General features: G+C 38.0%; 2 protein-coding genes across 3 annotated transcripts; one reads left to right on the top strand and one right to left on the bottom strand.

Moving 5' to 3' along the window:
* The first annotated feature begins 736 nt into the window (after positions 1-736).
* LOC138901967 (secreted RxLR effector protein 161-like) lies at positions 737-1240 on the top strand. Its single transcript, XM_070189768.1, has one exon. It carries the CDS (start codon positions 737-739, stop codon positions 1238-1240), a length of 504 nt encoding a protein of 167 aa, XP_070045869.1.
* Positions 1241-4710: 3470 nt separating this feature from the next.
* On the bottom strand, positions 4711-7682 carry LOC104106557 (uncharacterized protein At2g27730, mitochondrial-like). Of its 2 annotated transcripts, none has more exons than XM_009615127.4 (4): positions 7548-7682; positions 6516-6642; positions 5801-5839; positions 4711-5132 (listed from the first exon to the last, which is right to left on the bottom strand). In XM_009615127.4, the coding sequence occupies exons 2-4, from the start codon at positions 6615-6617 to the stop codon at positions 4920-4922; spliced, it is 354 nt and encodes a 117-aa protein (XP_009613422.1). In that variant the 5' UTR covers positions 6618-6642; positions 7548-7682; the 3' UTR covers positions 4711-4919. The 2 variants fall into 2 exon arrangements, with proteins under 2 accessions (XP_009613422.1, XP_070044174.1); XM_070188073.1 differs by lacking the exon at positions 7548-7682 and adding an exon at positions 7387-7508.
* Between the last annotated feature and the right edge of the window lie 12097 nt (positions 7683-19779).

The raw sequence follows: 19779 nt of genomic DNA, 5'->3' as shown, positions 1-19779 counted from the left end.
GGTTCCAAAGGTAACAATCCTTAAAAATAATAGGAGCAAATGATCATAATAAGGAGTAAATAAGCTCTGAAAGAGCCCACAACATAACATTTCATGAAACTCCGGAAGAAGTTCAGGTACCTGAAAATAAATAAAGTGGTGAGATCTCAACAAGTTATGTCGCTTGCGAACTGATGCGAAATGATTGTCGACGATATATTTGATACAATATAGTGCACAATATTGTAAAAGATTGTGAGGATCGGATCTTTAGTCCAGACACCTGAAGATGTCATGTCATTTAAATGTAAGTCATAACCTATATGACTCATTTGATTAATTCTATATGAAGATCCCTGAAGGATTTAAAGTGCCTGAAGCAAATTCAAAATCTCGGAAAATATATTCAATCAGATTACAAATATCTTTGTACGATTTAAAGCAATTTGGGCGCATGTGGTATAATCGCCTTAGTGAATATTTGTTGAAAAAAGGTTAGATAAATGATGTTATTTGTCCATATATTTTTATAAAGAAGATGGCATCAGAATTTGTTATACTTGCTGTTTATGTTGATGACATAAATCTTGTTGGAACTTCAGAAGAGCTCCAAAAGACAATTGAATATCTTAAGAAGAATTTGAGATGAAAGATTTTGGAAAAAAAAACTTTGTCTTGGTATGCGAATTCAACATTTAGCAGACGAGATCTTTATCCATCAATCTGCCTATACAAAAAGGTCTTAAAACGCTTTTACATGGACAAAGCACAGCCATTGAGTACACCAATGATTGTTCGATCACTTGAAGCGAATAAGGATCCATTCCGAACTCCAGAAGAGGATGAGGAACTCCTTGGTCGTGAAACACCCTATCTCAGTGCAATTGGTGCACTTATGTATCTTGCTAATGCTACAAGGCCTGACATAGCATTTTCTGTTAATTTACTAGCAAGATATAGCTCTTCTCCTACATGGAGGCATTTGAATGGGATTAAGCATATATTGCGATATTTAAAGGAAACTCTTGATATGGGTTTGTTTTATGCTAACAAAGGTAGTCCAGATCTTGTTGGTTATGCAGATGCAGGTTATTTATCTGATCCCCATAAAGCTCGATCTCAAACTGAGTACGTTTTTCAATGTGGAGGTACTATCATATCATGGCGCTCCACAAAGCAATCTATTATTGCTACTTCTTCAAATCATACTGAGATAATAGTTATTCATGAAGCAAGTAGGGAATGCATATGGTTAAGATAAGTGATTCATTTCATTCGAGAAAAATGTAGTTTGGAATGTGATAAAAGATCTACAATCTTATACGAAGACAATGTTGCATGCATAGCCCAATGAAAGGGAGGATTTATAAAAGGAGATAGAACGAAGCACATTTCACCAAAATTATTCTACACACATGATCTTTAGAAAAATGGTGACATTGATGTGCAACAAATCCGTTCAAGTGACAATCCGATAGATTTGTTCACTAAGTATTTGCCAACTTCAAATTTTGAGAAGATGGTATACAAGATTGGAATGCGGAGACTCAAATATTCGAAATAAAGTTTTCATCAGGGGGAGTGAAATACGCGTTGTACTCTTTTTTTCTTACTAAGGTTTTTTCCCATGGGGTTTTTCTTGTAAGGTTTTTAATGAGGCAACTAGAAATGCGTATTACTAAATATGTGTACTCTTTTTCAATCATAGATTTTTTTTCACTGAGTTTTTCCTAGTAAGGTTTTAACAATGCACATTATCTTTTAATGAACATCCAAGGGGGAGTGTTATAAAAATATTATATTGTGGATGTCCATTCATTACTCCGCTATAGATAATCTTCCTGAAAAAGATTATTCATTTAGTACTCTATTGAAATTTATCTACAAGCAGCTGATACAGGCAGGTTGCAAGCAACTCAATGAAATGATTTGCAGCAGCTTCTTATTAAACATGCAGGTTGCAAGCAGCTCATGCAGACAGCTTACACGCAGTTGATGCAGGCAGGTTGCAAGCAACTCAATGAAATGATTTGCAACAGCTTCTTATTAAACAGACATGTTGCAAACAGCTCATGCAGACAACTTACAAGCAGCTAAAGAAAAGCCTTGCAGCTGCTTCCTGAAAAGCCTCGCAGCTGCTTCCTTTCTTCTATAAATAGAGGAGTTTTCAGTTCATTATGAACATAACTTTGAAAGTTTGAATAAAATATCATTCTCCCTCTATACTTGTCTTCAGTTTAATTTTTTTATAGTCTTTATTTTATAACATATAAATATTTTTTAATAAGAGTCCTGCCATGTAAAAATCTAAAAATTTTAGAGGAAGCACCTTGGACCGACAGACTCATGTGCGTTTCACGTGGCATTCTAAAAACATTGAAGTAACTGAAAAAACACTCCACCAAGAAACAAAATAAGAATGTGCTGGTATGTTTACAGGAAACTTATTAATTTATCGTGGTTAAGTTATTAATTAAGAAGATAATATAGATTATGATTTAGTGATAAAAAAATATATATTAAGAGATGTGTCATATATTCATTGAGTTAATGTAAATAGGGGCGGCCCTTTCCTAAAGTAGGTGCAAAGCAACTGTTTTAGATCCCACATTTTTTAGAGCCCCATTTTTTGTTACACCTAATAGACTATATATAAGTTAAAAAAAGTTCTGTGAAGTGAAAAAATATAATTTCTTTCTTAACAAATATAGAGAAGAAGGATTTGCAACTGTTGTGATTTCTGCCAAGGAAATTGCATTTGAAATGAATATCGAATCCGGATTTCGTAAGAAGCGTGTGATATATAGGAAGAAACAATTTAATGAGAATGTTGATAATGAAATCTCAAGCCCTCTAAGAGTCCTTCAGAGTTGATTACTTTTTATACATAGTGGACAAAGCTATTTTTCACTTCAAAATAGATTTGAACAATTCGAAGCATATGCAAATATTTTTGATTTTCTATTTAGCGTTAAAAAGTTGAGATCACTAGATGATGAAAATTTAGAAAAATGTTGTCTCAATCTTGCATGTTCCTTAAAGCATAATAATCAATCTGATATTGGTGGTTTAAATTTATATTAAGAAAAATAATACAATTAGAAAATAATAGTTTAATTGATATACTCAATCAAATAAAAAGATTTGATTCTTTTTCAAATATCTATATTGCTTATAGAATAATGTTAATAACTCACGTTATCGTTATTTCAATTGAAAGAAATTTTTCAAAATTAAAAATGATAAAATCTTAACTAAGATCAATAATGTCTCAAGAGAGGTTAAATGAATTAGCTATATTGTCAATTGAGAAAGAGTTATTGGAGAAATTGATTTTAATATTTTTTTTTAATAACTTTGCATCTAAAACAAAACTAGAAAAATAGACTTCAAATAAAAAATAATAAGTTCTTAAACTTATCGACCATGCTACGACCCCAACCCTCCACATTTGCCCAGCGCTCTGACTTGTAATAGATTTCTAAGCTTATTCAAATAAACGTTTCGAAATATTTTGATTTTTATGTGTAGAAGCATGTCTGGAGAATAACTTTTAATTCAAGTGTTAGCACTAACAAAAGCTGCACGAATGTTTAATATATTTTCCCCATTTGGAAGCGTAGACCCCTGCAACAAGTTGAAAATATTTCAGCCAAATTATTAGTCGGAAAATCTTACCAACAAACTGGTATTGATAAGTCGCAGACGTGCGGACAATTCTACATATATGTAATAGAATGGTGGTAGGGTTGTCCACAAAAGTCAACATCATAGACAGGTATTGTAATCACAGACTCAAAGATTACAATGAATGCTAGTCTCCATGTAAGTTGCAAGAAAGGAAATGCTAAGCATCACAACTTTAAGATACCATACCAGAAAAAATCTACAAAGATCGTAGTCAACAAAGTCTATCAAGAACAAAAATATTAACAGCTCAATGCAAAGATCAAAGAGCATCTTATTGTATGTTCTTATGAATCATACTATGTGAATAAAGTTAACTCACCTGTAACAGAAACACAATCTTTAGACACAAATAGGTATCCTTTAGTTTGTATAAAAAAAGGTATATACGAGAAAAGATACACTGGAAGCCAGGAAGATTGTGATATCCAATCACATACAACTATGTATTATCTACCCTGTAAAAGAAACGCAATCTTCAGACACAACTAGGTATCCTTTAGTTTGTATAAAAAAGGTATATACGAGAAAAGATACACAGGAAGCCAGGAAGATTGTGATATCCAATCACATACAACTATGTATTATCTACCCTGTAAAAGAAACGCAATCTTCAGACACAACTAGGTATCCTTTAGTTTGTATAAAAAAGGTATATACGAGAACAGATACACAGGAAGTCAGGAAGATTGTGATATCCAATCACATATAACTATGTGAAGGAATCAGATGACACAAAAAAGAAACAACTATCACCTTTGGGAAGGATAGGGAAGGCTATTGAACTACATTCTTTCAGTGGTACTAAAGGGAGGCAATACATTAAGGTGACATATCAGGACAGCCCGGTGCACTAAGCTCCCGCTATGCGCGGGATCCGAGAAAGGGCCGGACCACAGGGGTCTATTGCACGCAGTCTTACCCTGCATTTCTGTAAGAGACTGTTTCCACGGCTCGAATCCGTGATCTCCTGGTCACATGTCAGCAACTTGACTAGTTACGCGAAGGCTCCACTCCATTAAGGTGAAATACCAACCAGAGAAATTCTTTTCTAAAGCGATGTGTGATTATGTCAACCAAGCAACAAACACAGAACATCATCCAGTCAGCAGTTGTAAAATTTACATCTGCTCTAGAGATTTTGTACATCCAGCCGGTGGAAAACCATACAAAAGGAAAAGACACGAGGCTACTGTTTTCCAAACTTGAGTTTGCTTTATTTTTTTTCAAGTCGTTGCCTATTAAGAAATACTTCAATCCTGTACTTCTTCTGTCTTCTTGTCCTTTGACAGCATGTACCAACCCAAAGCACCAACACCAGTAACAAGTCCAGCTAGAACACCATAGTTGCGGTAATTGTCATTTGATACCCCAGGTGTTGAAGAGGCCTTGGCACTTGGTGCAGCATCAGCTACTGACCCTGAGCCACCAGCGCTAGTTGCAGCTTGTTCTTCAGGCTTGGGACCCTGTGGAATATCAATCATCACAGGCAAAAATTTCACGGGGTCAATAGGAACTCAGCTGAAGCAAAGATAAGTCAAGAGAAACAGCAAATAGCCCCAGCACCCCGACTTTCACCCATTTTTGTCCTTGAGGAGTATTAAGCTATGAGCTTTTTAGTACTTGACCTGTTTAACATTAAAAATCTTTGAACTAACAAGGTCAACTCTATTGTTAGATCCTAGATCTGTTGAATTGAGCATTTATTTTGTTACCCACATATGTCATTTCTTTATTCAACCTCACATAAGTCAAATTTCAAAAGTTGATGAGCCCACTTCCCGTCAATTAAAGTCAGCTCAATGCCCATAAGTATGGTGCTTATCTCAAAATTCTTGACATTGCACAAGTAGGTCAGTTAGCACACTGTCAAACGGGAAATGACCATTTCAAGTGAATCTTGAAATGATGGGTTCCACACACATAAACGGGAAATGACCATTTCAAGTGAATCCACAAAAGGCTATTCTGATAACACTAATTAATAATTGGTAACATAGCCTTAACCTCATTTCCTCTTTGTAGTTGCCAACTCTCAGCCAATGAGTCCAATCATCAAGGGTGCAGACATGCCTAAAGAGTGGGGTGAAAGGCAGAGCACAATGAATCACTACATATATAAAAATCCCCATACCTTGCGTGCAAGCTTCTCCAGCTTCTCCTTCTCCATTTTCTGTAAAGTGGAAAAACTACTATTTAGAAAGGACGAGAAGACAGACCTCATGCAACATAATGAACACTTCAAAACCAAGTGTAAACTTAAACTTACAACTTATGATCCCAAAAACAGCAAAAGCACATAAGTAAAATAAGAGAATACCCAACATTTACTATTAAGGTACCAAGACCCAGAGGAAAGAAGGTAAATAACTGTTAACAAGATGCTGGTTTGCAACAAAAACTACAAAAGTTAACCGAAGTAAAAGTTCTTTCCTACTTTTGAACCAAGGATAAAAAGCGAAGTTAACTGATAGCAGTTAGCAGCGTGTACATACATTAATGACATACTTATGATACCTATTAATAACTGATAATATTTTGGGTAAGAAAAGGAAGAAACAGAGATATCACATACTTGTCTAAATTGAATTTAGGAGGCAAAATTGTATACATGCTACTATGGCAAATGAGTAATAAGAGATTAAGAGAAAAATGAAACATCTAAAAGAAAGCAAAACCAGGATCCATTGTGATGTTACCTTCTCAAAAACAAAAACAAAAAGGATCCATTGTGTCAAATAGAGTAATTGACCAACAAAATGCAACACAGTTTTTTAGCACTACCAGAAATTTTACTGCAAATATAATGACAGAAGTCATGTAAGTTATAAATCACTACTAAAGACTACCTTGATGTAGACATTTTCAGCAGCTTTTTCCTCCTCGCTTAACACCTTGCCACTGCTTGAGAGCCTACGAGAAACATATCTGAAAGCATTCCTGGCTGCCATCTCAATTTTCGTCTAAAAAATCTTCCTGTCATTAACAAATGAAAAATGGATATCAACACATTTGAAGAATTGAGAAACCATGTATATCCCTTTTTCAGTTTGGTTTAATTCCAGCATCATACGAAATTTCTGCAATTGTCAATAAGTCTCTTGCCCATAAACGAAATCATTTTTTTACAGGATAGATAAGCCACAAGGAAAATTGTGCTACCAAAGAACTGAGATGATGTTAATTCCCAATCTATGTACATACAATCAATGATTCAATGACATCACAAGCAGATTGACCTACAGGATGTGGTTCTATCACTAGGGAACTTTGTGTACTTTTTACTAGCCTTTTTTGAATCAAAATACAATGGCAGATACTCATTCAAACAACAAGAGCTAGCTAAAACTTCTGCTTCAAAAAATCTCTGTAGATGATTTAATCACATAAACGGCCATCCTATTCCTCGCCAATTTGACATATTACTAATTCCAGATTTGTCAAATGTGCAAAGGAGATCGCACTTGTTATCGAACTGACAATAATTATTGTTAAACGATAAAAAACACAAACCATTTTAAACAGACAAAAACCTAGTATTCAATTATCCTTGCACTTCAAAACTTCCAATATTTACTGTGTTATGCACCTATATTATAGTAACATAGTATGTATATAACCATCAGATAGAAATGAATGAGCATATAAACAGAAAAAACCGATGCAACATCTGAAGAATTTACAGAAATGACATCTTCATACGGCATAGAAATAGCTCACAAATAGTCAAAAGTATAAGAAGCCACGCATTAAGTAATCGAAGTGCCAGGATGAAAATCGCTGAAATGAAACCCTAGGAAACCCTAACAATAAAACAATCGTACATCCATTTCATGGGCATAAGCGCATCAAGATTCGAGAGAGATGAATAGTGCTCTTACCTTGTTGTTTCAGGTCGGTGAGAGAATGCGTGAGTGATGGTTTGCTGCCTTTAGGGGGTTTTACATTTCCCGAAAGAGCAGTAGAAGATTTTATTGTGGACCAGCCCAACATTTCGTTGGGCCTAAACAATGGCCTTCAAGATGTTCAATTGTGTGAAATAGCCACTTTCGTCCGACAAAAATACCTCAGGGAAGAACTCCAGGAACAACTACTGAAATTTAAATATTATAAGTTTAAAATTCAAGAATCGTTCTTGGAGTTTGAATGTCCTATAGGAGTAGCTCTCAATGTTAAAGTATAAAACGTTTTAAAAAATCATGAATCTTTCCTGAATTTTCTTGGATTTTGCATTAGTAAAGGTTCAAAAAGCAATAATCTATCTTAAATATTTTATTTAAAGGTTTAAATTGCTGAAGTATAATGTGAATTTAAACATTATGAACCGTTCCTGATTTTTTCTAGATTTTGTACTAGTAAAAGTTTAAAGATCAGTAATCTTCCTAGAATTTGAATTTTGCACTAGTAAAGGTTCAAAATTACTTATAATGTGAATTCAAAACACATGAATTATTCCTTGATTTTTTTTTGGATTCTCCACTAGTTAATAGGGCTGCTTATCTGGCGAATATTTATGTTTAATGGTTCCGCTTATCGGTTATCGATTTTTAAATATACTAATCTGCTAGCCAACCGATAAGATATCGGGCGATTCGATATCGGGTTCACAATTATCAGGCGGCTATCGGACAGTTTAAGTAAATCTAAAAATAATGAATCGCGTTTTAATCTCAACTGAGTCTCTTTTGTCCTCTCTGTTTGGTTTTCCAAGTCAACACAAGGTTTTTTTTTCTCTTTCTCTGCTAATAGTTGTTAATTAGCAATGGACTCTCAACCTATTGAGCCAGTTAGTTAGTCTTTCTTCGTGGGTGCATGTTGTTGGTCTATGGCAGGTTTAACTCAAATTCAGTGTGGTTGAGTATTGTAAAAAATATGAAACATCTTGTGAAAAAATCTGTCATATTAATTTTTTTTTGTTAATAAGAATACTTATATTAAAAATTAAGTAACGTAACAGTTATAGTTATTACAAGCCAAGACTGTTGGAGCGTTCAAGTCTTCAGAACAGTCCTTATTGAAAGCTGATAAAGCAAAGAGAGGGGAAGATAAGTAATATAAGGGATACCATGGTTGTCGTCCATCTGAGGGTGTGAGGTTCATCACATGCTTGGCCAAGACATCTGCTACAGCATTAGCTTTTCAGTATATATGTCTAAGTTCCACGCGATCCAATTCCAGCATCAGTGACCTGCAGTCAAAAATAATAGGCAATTAAAGTTCATTACCATATTCGACACCATGATGCACAATCAATTTCTATTTGAAGCGGGCAGAGGCTAAAGTCTTTAGCTAACTGTAGGCCTAGCCGAAGTGCTATTAATTCAGCTTCAGTAGCAGAGAAGCAAGTTAAATTGGTTGTGAATCCCTGGATTGGTCTGAGTTACGAAAAATTAAGAAAAGAAAAAGTCTCATTGGTGCTTTAGTGCTTTTTGGCACTAGACACTAAAGATTTGAGTGGAAGTGGATTAATTCTTTGGACCGAAGAAGATGTATATTAGTTAGAGAAAGGCAAAAGTTGAATGGGACTCTAGCATAGACATTTTACATACGCTGGTGTAGAAATATAAATATAATAATTATTAACGGGTTAACGGTTTATTTGATAACAAAATTGAGTAATTCGTTCCCAAATTGATAAATGGTTAAGTATAAAATTTTAATCCGTTTACCAATCGTTAATCCGATAATCCAATACCAATAAGCCAGTACGCAATTTTACGGTTTGATTATCGGCCACGGTTCGATTTTGAACAGCCCTACTAGTTAAGGTTCAAAAATCAGGAAGCGTTCATGAATTTTGGATTTTGCGTTAGTAAATGTTCAGAATTGCCAAAGTACTATATAAATTTAAAATTCATGAATTATTCCTGAATTTTATACTAGTAAAGATTTTTTAAAAAAATTATCTGAATTTTGCACTAATAAAGGTTAAGAAATAGGAATTGTTCATGGGTTTGAAAATTCAGCAAATTTTTAAATTCGAGCATAGTTTACTAGGATTTCACTAGATAATCCTTCGAACTCCGGTACCGATTACTAGAGTTATGTTTGGTGTTTTAGTTGGGACAAAAACATCATAATCAGACTAGCAACTACTTTTTAATTACAATTTAAACTATGACTATTAATAGACGGCCAAAAAAATAGCCAACCCAGCTAATTTTTTCATTCAATTGTTTGAAGAGAAACTGTTCAAATTTGTCCATGTACTATCTGATACAATTTATATTTGCATTTCGTCAACAGTTGGAGTCAGTAGTATACTTGCTGTTACAAAAATAATATATATATGCCCTTATTTAGCAACAGTCTACCATTATACATAATTAATTTCTATTCGTTCATATTAGCACAAAAACATGACATGTGGCTAAATAATTAACCTTTTTTCCTCAACAAAAGGTGACAAAAAACGTAAAATTAGATAGACAGACAAGTTAATTTTCTTTTAAAACATAATTGTTGTTGCTCATAATTCTCCTGCCGAATTAATTAGGAGTTTTAATCTCTACAACATTATCTGTCAAATTAGAAGGATGGCACAAGCAAAAGTTTAAATTTTGATCGCATTTCTCCTAGTTCGTGGTGAGAATACGAATTTTGTCACGACCCAAAATCCACTATAAGCCGTGATGGCGCCTAACGTCACCGTCAGGCAAACTAACGGCGATTGATTAATTTAATTACTTATTTTATTACTTTAAAATCATAATTTTTATTAATTAAATAGTATGAAATAGAATTTACCGGTAAATGATAATATTTACACGAACTACAATAATGAACAACACGTAGGAACCACCAAAATCCGGTGTTACAAGTGCATGAGTATCAACTAGGAAATATAATAAAATACAACATCTGTCCGGAATAGAAATTAGAGAGGAGAATATAAATAACTCTGATGGAGACTCTGCAGGTTGCGAATCGTAACATGGAATGCAGCTCACGGTGAAGTCCTCGCAATAGCTGCGCCTCTGCGCGAACGCGGAGGAAGTGACGCGGACGCGATTAAGGAAACAAGATGACAGAAAACAACAGTCCAAAAATAGGAGAAAATGTCTCGTAGCCCATCCGAAACTCACCCGAGGCCCCCGGGACCCCGTCTAAACATACCAACAAGTTCCATAACCTAACACGGACTCGCTCGAGGTCTCAAATCACATCAAACAACGTCGAAACTACGAATCGTACCATGAATCGAACTTATGAACTTTCAAATCTTCCAACTTGTAAAACTCGCGCCGAAACTTATTAAATCAACCCGGAATGACGTCAAATTTTGCAGACAAGTCCCAAATGATATAACAAAGTTGTTCCAACTCTTGGAATCACATTTCGATCCCGATATCACCAAAGTCAACTCTTGGTCAAACCTCGCAACCTTCAAAACTTCAACTTTTTCGACTTTCGCCGAAATGATCCAAATTATCCTACGGACCTCCAAATTCAAATCCGGACACACAACTAAGTCCAACATCACCATACGAAACTGTTGAAATCGTTCAAAACCTATTCCGTAGCCGTTTACACAAAATTTAAAATTCTAATAAACTCTTACCGCTTAAGCTTCCAAAACTAGAATCCTTCTTCCGATTTGACTCTGAATCATCCGGTAACTGAACTCGACCACACACGCAAGTCAATATATATAATACGAAGCTGCTCAAGACCTTATGCCGCCGAACGGGACTTAAATTTTTAAAATGACCGGCCGGGTCATTACACCACTCCTCTGCACCCAAAAGGCCACCAGACATATATGTACCTACACAATAAGTGCATCAAGTATGCATGAGTACGTAAATCAACGCGTACCCAGTAACTATCTAGCCTAACCCCAGAGAAGTAGTGACGAGGGATCGACATCGACACTTGCTAGTGGTCCAATAAGACAGATATAGTATAAGTAAACAAACGAAATAACAAGTATAAATACGTGGTACAATTCTCCTCTGAGCAATAACTCAAGCTTTCAGCCAGTAGTTACCTCCTCAATCAGAGTATATATATAATAGACCTCACCAGATAGGTCGTCACAGTTCAAATCATGAAAACTCACAGACATACTGGCTTCTTGTCAATTATATGTGTACTGCCGAGGGTCGAACGACACGAACCATAGCTACATCTATTATATTGCCGAGGCGAACGACCCGCTCCCATGAGAGTGTGATACGTAATCTTGCTGAGGCGAACGGCCCGATCCCATCATAATGTGCGCACTGCCGAGGGTCGAACGACACGAACCATAGATGTATTTATTATATTGCCGACACGAGCGGCCCGGTTCCATTAGAATAAGAAGCTTTAACGGGTCCTTAACCCCACTCACGAATAGACGTGTGAGTTATAAATTTTAAGGGAAACCTTTCGATGAAAATGCATAATGCGGGAGAAATTCGTAAGAGGAGTACAATTATTTCACGGCTAATCATAAAGCCCGTCGAATCTCTACAATAGCAAGTCTATCACTTTACACAAGTCTAGTCTCAAGTCGCAACGTAAAATAAAGGAATTTAATAGGCAATAGACAACTCAAATAGTACAGTTATAGCATGGCGGGAACCTAAGTCTACCCGGACATAACATGAATCTAGTTACGTACGCACTCTCGTCACCTCATGCGTACGTAGCCCCCGCAACAAGTAGCACATAACAAATACATCACCTAGGGGTAGTTTTCCCCTCACAAAGTTAGACAGGAGACTTACCTCGCTCCGAAGTTCCATCGCCGACTCCAACGCCACTCTAACACCTCAAACCGATGCTCGTCTCTCCAAAACTAGTCAAAAAAATGTGCAAACCCATAAATACATACTCTATTACTCATAATTAATTAATTTATAATAATTCTCAACTCCGCTCGAAAAGTCAATAAAGTCAACCATTGGTCCCACATGCCCGGATTCCGAATTTGTTTGAAGATAAACGTTACTCATAACATTACTAACTCAAATATATAATTTATTCTTAATTCCATTTCCAAAATCGTGGTCAAAATCCAAAATTATCAATTCTAGGTTTTCTACCAAATCCCACATTTTTTCCTATATCTTCCTCCTTAAATCCACATATAAACCTTACATTTAGCTCACAACAAGTGAAAAATTACTTACCTTGTGTTACATGATGAAAACGCCTCAAAATCTCCCAAGAACCGAGCTCCAAAAATGCCAAATGAAAATGACGAAATGACCAAGTTCGATCCCTTATGATCTGCCCAGTTTTCGCTTCTGCGGACAGAATTGCCGCACCATCGACCTCGCTTTTGCGAGCCAAAACTCGCTTCTATGAACATCCCTCACCTGGGCCATTTCCGTTTCTGAGTGCTGGAATACGCCTCTGCGCATGCGTTTCTGCGCATAAACTGCCGATTCTGCGGCCTTCTCCATCAGCTCAGCCTCCGCTTCTCCGTATTTTCCTTTGCATCTGCGATCACACAGGTGCGGAAAATGCTTTGCACCTGCGACCTCTAACCAGTCCCAATCCATCCGCTTCTGCGATCAATCCCTTGCTTCTGCGATCAAGCTTCCGCAGAAGCGATCGCACCAGCAACAGAGAAAATCCAGCATTTTCTTAGTCCAAAAATCGATCTGTTAACCATCCGGAATCCACCCGAGGCCCTCGGGACCTTAACCAAATATACCAACACATCCCAAAATACAATATGAACTTAGTCGAGGCCTCAAATCATTCCAAACAATGTCAAAATTACAAATCGACGACCAAAACCTTTCTTTCAACTTTCCAACCTTCAAACTTCGCCGAACGCGTCCGAACTACACTTAAACATCCTGGAATGACGCCAAACTTTACGTGCAAGTCATAAATCACGATACGAACCTATTCCATGGCTCGGAACTTCGAACGGACATCGATAACACCAAAATTCATTTAAAATCAAATTTAAGAATTTCTTAAACTTCCAAAATGTCAACCTTCCATAATAGGCGCTAAATGCTCCCAGACTACACGGTACTCAACCCGAACATACGCCCAAGTCCGAAATCATCATACGAACCTATTGGAACCTTCAAATCCCGATTCTGAGGTCGTTTACTTAAAAGTCACACATTAATGAATTCTTCCAACTTAAAACTTTCGAAATTAGAATTTTCTTTCCAAATCAACTCCGAACTTCCCGAAATTCAATTCCGACCACACGTACAAGTCATAATACCTGAAGTGAAGCTACTCAAGGCCTCAAACTGTCGGACGACACGGTAGAGCTCATAACGACTGGTCGGGTCTATACATTCTTCCCTACTTAAACATGCGTTCGTCCTCGAACGTGCCAAGAACTACCTAGGAGTTGTCCAAAATCATTGTTTAACACCTCGTGCACCTGCCCGTGCCATCACTACCTAGCTAAGCACAGTATCTCGAGTCAGACTGAAGATCCTCCCTTTTATTTAGTCAATAAGCCTTAGAACCAAATTTCAGCCTCCGAATTTCTCTACAAGACCTGATTCCAACATACGAACACCGCATCGATTACTACACACTGTACCAAAACATGATCATGCACCCATGCTGAAATCACACCACGCACCACATAAGTCGGTTGCCCATAGCAACATCCTCCGACCACAATAGCTGGAAATTTTATGAATCTGGTGCCTGCAATACACCTCATGACGCATATAAGTCCTGTTCCAACTCTTGCAATACTGCCACGACAGAAAAGATGTGTAGAACTAGTAACCACCCGCCGAAAGAACAAATCATGGAGTCTCTCCTCCGATAAAGACCATCACCTCATTCTGAACTGAATAACGATATATGTTATTCAATATACCCTACATAACTCCGATCGTACTGATCCCAGGTCCAATAACCCCATCTCACCCAGTACAAGCTGCTCAGGCAATAAGCCATCTCAAACACTGCAAAAATCTCATATGACTCCAACAATGCGCCAACCCGTTACAAACTCGAATATGATGCATAAGGAAAAACAAACTCTGGAAAAGAACTACCTATCCTGAGTAACGAATAAAATGATCGAACATATGCTATGAACCCTTCTCAGAGAATGAGAAACCAAATACACACGAATAGATATAGGGAACCGTACTCAACATCTCATTGTTGCAGCGTGCAACCTGATCCACACATGATACCGTTGCGGCGTACAACCCTATCCAAACATGATATCGTTGCGGCATGCAACCCGATCCAAACAACGTACCCGTGGAGGCATGCCACCCGATCCACTCATAATAATAAATAAGGACATACCCATCAAGCCCTAATGCTTTTACCTACGAAATACCGAATATCGGCCACAAGCATGCCAAGTGCAAAAATACAACTCTGGGGAGATGGATAGCGCAACACGCCACAAAATCCAAGTACAACTAAGGCGCAATAAATGACCTGCATCTCGAGAGCCATCCTGCTCATATAACACCACAAGCTACATGGGATCTCAACACATGTGCGAATAATCAAGCCATCTCAATCTGGAACAACTCCCACCGTTCACAACCAAAGGAATAGAGCACCTTCGAGGCATAAACTCTCACATTAACGATAGTACCATAATCTCCATGGTTTCAATCTTCAACAATCAAGTGACTAAGATGTCACACTTATACATATTTCCTCGTGGGATACTTTTCCACGAACTTTCGCACCAGGTACCAAAGTCTGCACCTCCACACCACCAACCGCATTAATTCTGCAAAGCCAACTAAGAGTCCACAATTCAATACACAAAGCCTTTTACACAGGACATCGTTCTCAGGTGACACTAAAGAAAATATCAGCTTACTTAGAGCATCTGAACTCCTTCTTGCTCATCCGAGCTCGCGACATTCTTGTCAACACCAAACCGCAACCTTGATCCACCACTTCAAATTCCCATGCCGCTCACTGCACCTATTGTGCCACTACACGAGGGTACAAGAATTCATCATAACCCCTGAACTACTAGTAGAATAAACATTTCATTGGTTAGATTCCTTTCACTTAACTTAATTCGGAAGGACCATTTCAACACGTAACTGACTTCCCAAATCATCGAAAATACAAACCTCAAGTCGTGGTTTAAACCGTCATGACTCTTCCGGAATCCATTTACACATAACAAGTCTATTAGAATCAAATACCTCCCCAAATCAATCAAGTTGTGGTATCTGTCAAGCCCGCTCATACAACCACAAACCACATGTATAACTTCACAAGCCAAAGGAACTGATCATTGCCATAATTATATTTATTTAATCATTACGAACCGACTCAACTTCTTCTAATTTACTCTTGACTTACCTTAAAAATGATAGTAGCTTCACTCACAAATGTAATGAACCAAATCCGCACTCATCCCGAGTGACCCGCATCACGAGACCACATCGTCTCAATACTCTTGAACCATCTCATACTCTCCTTATGCGCACCATAGCATCTCTGACTGATACACCCATTCTGCAAGACCTTCCGCGAATTCGAAGTTACTTCTTCCTTTCCTCGAATACTGTATTGCATACCCGATGATAACATAGAACATTCCAAGTCCCATTCGTAATCCACTGCAAAAACTCGATCCTTAACCACCCAACGAACCTGAAATCCTTAGGCACTGCTCTTAGATTCTTGAACCCACTAGGACTATTGTTGGAAGTCACCCACTCTGACCTGGTTCTGAATATAATCAAACTCCAATGTGCTGCTAGCACATGAACACCCTCTCAGAGAAGCAACCGACTGAGTTCTTTTCCTTATACATCATATCCACAAGAAGTATAAACTATAAGTTTTGGGTGTGTCTTCCCAAAATCTGCACCTGAATCGATAAGGAGAAGTATAGAACACATTCATCAAGTTCTTCGCTCGAATTTCCCCTGATGTTTTATTTTATTAGTCATAATAACCCACGAACACACCGATAGCCAGAAACCGCACAAGCAGACAACCACGCGATCCAATCGTAGACGGTGGGCTCCCCCACTTAGCTTTAAGCTACCATCACGTAATGTAGAACCCATAAAGATTCCTCCTTCTCAATTACCATGATCTCGCACCACCAACCCGCCAAATTTCTCGTAGTCTCTTGTTAAACTTTTCATGAACATTCCGAATTATTAGCCACAATCGCATATTCGACCTTCTGCCAAGTTGTAAGTAGAATGCTTCGTAGAAACTTTATCAAAATCATGTAACCGCTAACCTGCTCACAGGAGATAACCCGCCTATGGTATTCCATGCCGACATCTTCCAACGACGCTACACCGGGTACAACTACCACGAGTTCAGTGAACCCTCCTGAGCCAATGCTCGTCCACCAGTTGTACAAGTATGTTCCTTCCCCATTGACATCAACTAAAAGTCCAACAATACCTTCCAAACTCAAAGTCATTTTGCATCCGAAACGATAATCAAATCTTCACACCCCTCTTCATTTCAAGAAAACTCCTTTCTGCCATATTCAATCTTTCTCCGTACAGTAACCACCATTCCAATTATAATCCGTGGACCTAGTCACTTTCCACTATGCCTCCCAAATTTCTCTAATCTTCCTCAAGGTACGTGGCTATCCTACCACAGAATTCATATGCTACTCTGTCACTCCCATTTCGGTCAAACCATCTCCTTTAAGAAACTTCTCGACCTCCTCTTTTCATACTTAGCCTGCTAGTAATCCAACCACCGCGAGACACCTCCCACCATGTCCTTCCTCATACTCCGCTGCCCAAATGTTGCCTCAAATCAAATCCATACCTGTAGCACCGGGACTAATGAATTGCTACCAACTCTAAACCTCCTAGAAGATCATCTTTCTCGAGCTATCAACACTAGAAACACCAATTCGATTATGAAACCGCTACACTCCGCTATCTCTGACAACCGCTTCTTAGGCGCCACTTCCCAACATCCTGCCCCGAAGGCAAATCGAAGAAGACCATAACACCGTCGAACCTTAATGCATTCCAACAAGGACGACGATACCACATAACAAATGAGAATTCCACCACGCTTGAAAATACCAAGTCTCGTCACTTCATCAGCCAAGGCCTGAACATCCATAGTCTGATTGCCTTTCCTCTGCTGGAATTAAATGTCGAACCTCTAAACCATGCACTGAGAAATCCTCATTTCGAGTCATTCCCTGCCTCGACACATAAACAAGCACCCTATCATTACCCCAACACTGTGCGATAATAATGCATGAACATCATAATAATCTATGCATAGCCTCGAAACCATAGTAAATACATATATTGGGCTAAAATGACTGAACACCCTTCCGCATGGCGACGATAATAGCATGCCTGAATACGCAGGGAGAAACATCTTACACCACATCTGCAGTACCACTACAACTCCTCGATGCCCAATTGATAACAAGCGCTCCACATCGCACAAGATTGAGTAGGAAGGAAATAAAGGCATAAGCCTCAAAGGATTCAAATCGCACGATGAGGAATCTAGACTTGCTCATGACTCGTGAGACCTAAGTGAACCTAACGCTCTGATACCAAGCTGTCACGACCCAAAATCTACTATAGGTAGTGAAGGCGCCTAACGCCGCCGTCAGACAAGCCAACGGTGATTGATCAATTTAATTATTTATTTTATTTCTTTGAAATTATAATTTTTATTAATTAAATAGTATGAAATAGAATTTACCGATAAATGATAATATTTCCACGAACTACAATAATGAACAACCCGTAGGAACTCCCAAAACCCGATGTCACAAGTGCATGAGCATCAACTAGGAAATATAATAAAATACAACATCTGTCTGGAATACAAATTAGACAGGAGAATATAAGTAACTTTGATGGAGACTCCGCAAGCTGCGAATCGTAACATGGAATGCAGCTCACGGTGAAGTCCCTGTAATAGCCGCGCCTCTGCCCCCAAAAGGCCACCAGACATATATATATACATGCATAATAAGTGCAACAAGTGTAGCATGAGTACGCAAATCAACGCGTACCTAGTAAGTATCTAGCCTAACCCCAGAGAAGTAGTGACGAGGGGTCGACATCGATATTTACTAGTGGTCCAATAAGACAAATACAGTATAAGTAAACAGATGTGAGTCAGAGTAAATAAACAAAATAACAAGTATAAATACGTGGTACAATTCTCCTCTGAGCAATAATTCAAGCTCTCATCTAGTAGTTACCTCCTCAATCAGAGTATATATATAATGGACCTCACCAGATAGGTCGTCACAGTTGAAATCATGAAAACTCACAAATATATTGACTTCTTGTCAATTATTACGCACGATTTCATAAGAGTATTTTATAGAAATGCCGAGGCTTACGACCCGATCCCATCATGATATGTCCACTGCCGAGGGTCGAACGGCACGAACCATAGATACATCTATTATATTGCCGAGGCAAATGGCCCGCTCCCATGAGAGTGTGATACATAATCCTGCCGAGGCGAACGACCCGATCCCATCATAATGTGTGCACTGTCAAGGGTCGAACGACACAAATCATAGATGTATCTATTATACTGCCTAGGCGAACGACTCGATCCCATTAGAATAAGAAGATTTAACAGGTCCTTGACCCCACTCACGAATAGACGTGTGAGTTATAAATTGTAAGGAAAATCTTTCGATGAAAACGCATAACGCGGAAGAAATTCGTAAGAGAGTACAATTATTTCGCGGCTAATCATGAAGCCCGTCAAATCTCTACAATAGAAAGTCTATCACTCTACACAAGTCTAGTCTCAAGTCGCAACGTAAAATAAAAGAATTTAATAGGCAAGAGACAACTCAAATTATACAGTAATAGTATGGCGGGAACCTAAGTCTACCCGAACATAACATGAATCTAGCTACGTACGGACTCTCGTGAGCTCATGCGTATATAGCCCCCGCAACAAGTAGCACATAACAAATACATCACCTAGGGGTAGTTTTTCACTCACAGAGTTAGACAAGAGATTTACCTCGCTCCGAAGTTCCATAGCCAGCTCCAACGCCAGTCTAACACCTCAAACCGATGCCCGTATCTCCAAAACTAGTCAAAATAATGTGAAAACCCATAAATATATACTTTATTACCCATAATTAATCAATTTATAACAATTTCCAACTTCGCTCGAAAAGTCAATAAAGTCAACCCTCGGGCC

Source organism: Nicotiana tomentosiformis, chromosome 11 (assembly GCF_000390325.3).
Source record: "Nicotiana tomentosiformis chromosome 11, ASM39032v3, whole genome shotgun sequence".
NCBI lineage: Eukaryota > Viridiplantae > Streptophyta > Magnoliopsida > Solanales > Solanaceae > Nicotiana > Nicotiana tomentosiformis.
This window is presented reverse-complemented; position numbering and strand designations above follow the sequence as displayed.

Coding starts and splice junctions, on each gene's coding strand:
- LOC104106557 (XM_009615127.4), bottom strand. CDS start 6,617: ATGGCAGCCAGGAATGCTTTCAGATATGTTTCTCGTAGGCTCTCAAGC. Junction 5,840..6,515: donor CTGAAAATGTCTACATCAAG/GTAGTCTTTAGT, acceptor TCCACTTTACAG/AAAATGGAGAAGGAGAAGCT. Junction 5,133..5,800: donor TGGAGAAGCTTGCACGCAAG/GTATGGGGATTT, acceptor GATATTCCACAG/GGTCCCAAGCCTGAAGAACA.
- LOC138901967 (XM_070189768.1), top strand. CDS start 737: ATGGACAAAGCACAGCCATTGAGTACACCAATGATTGTTCGATCACTT.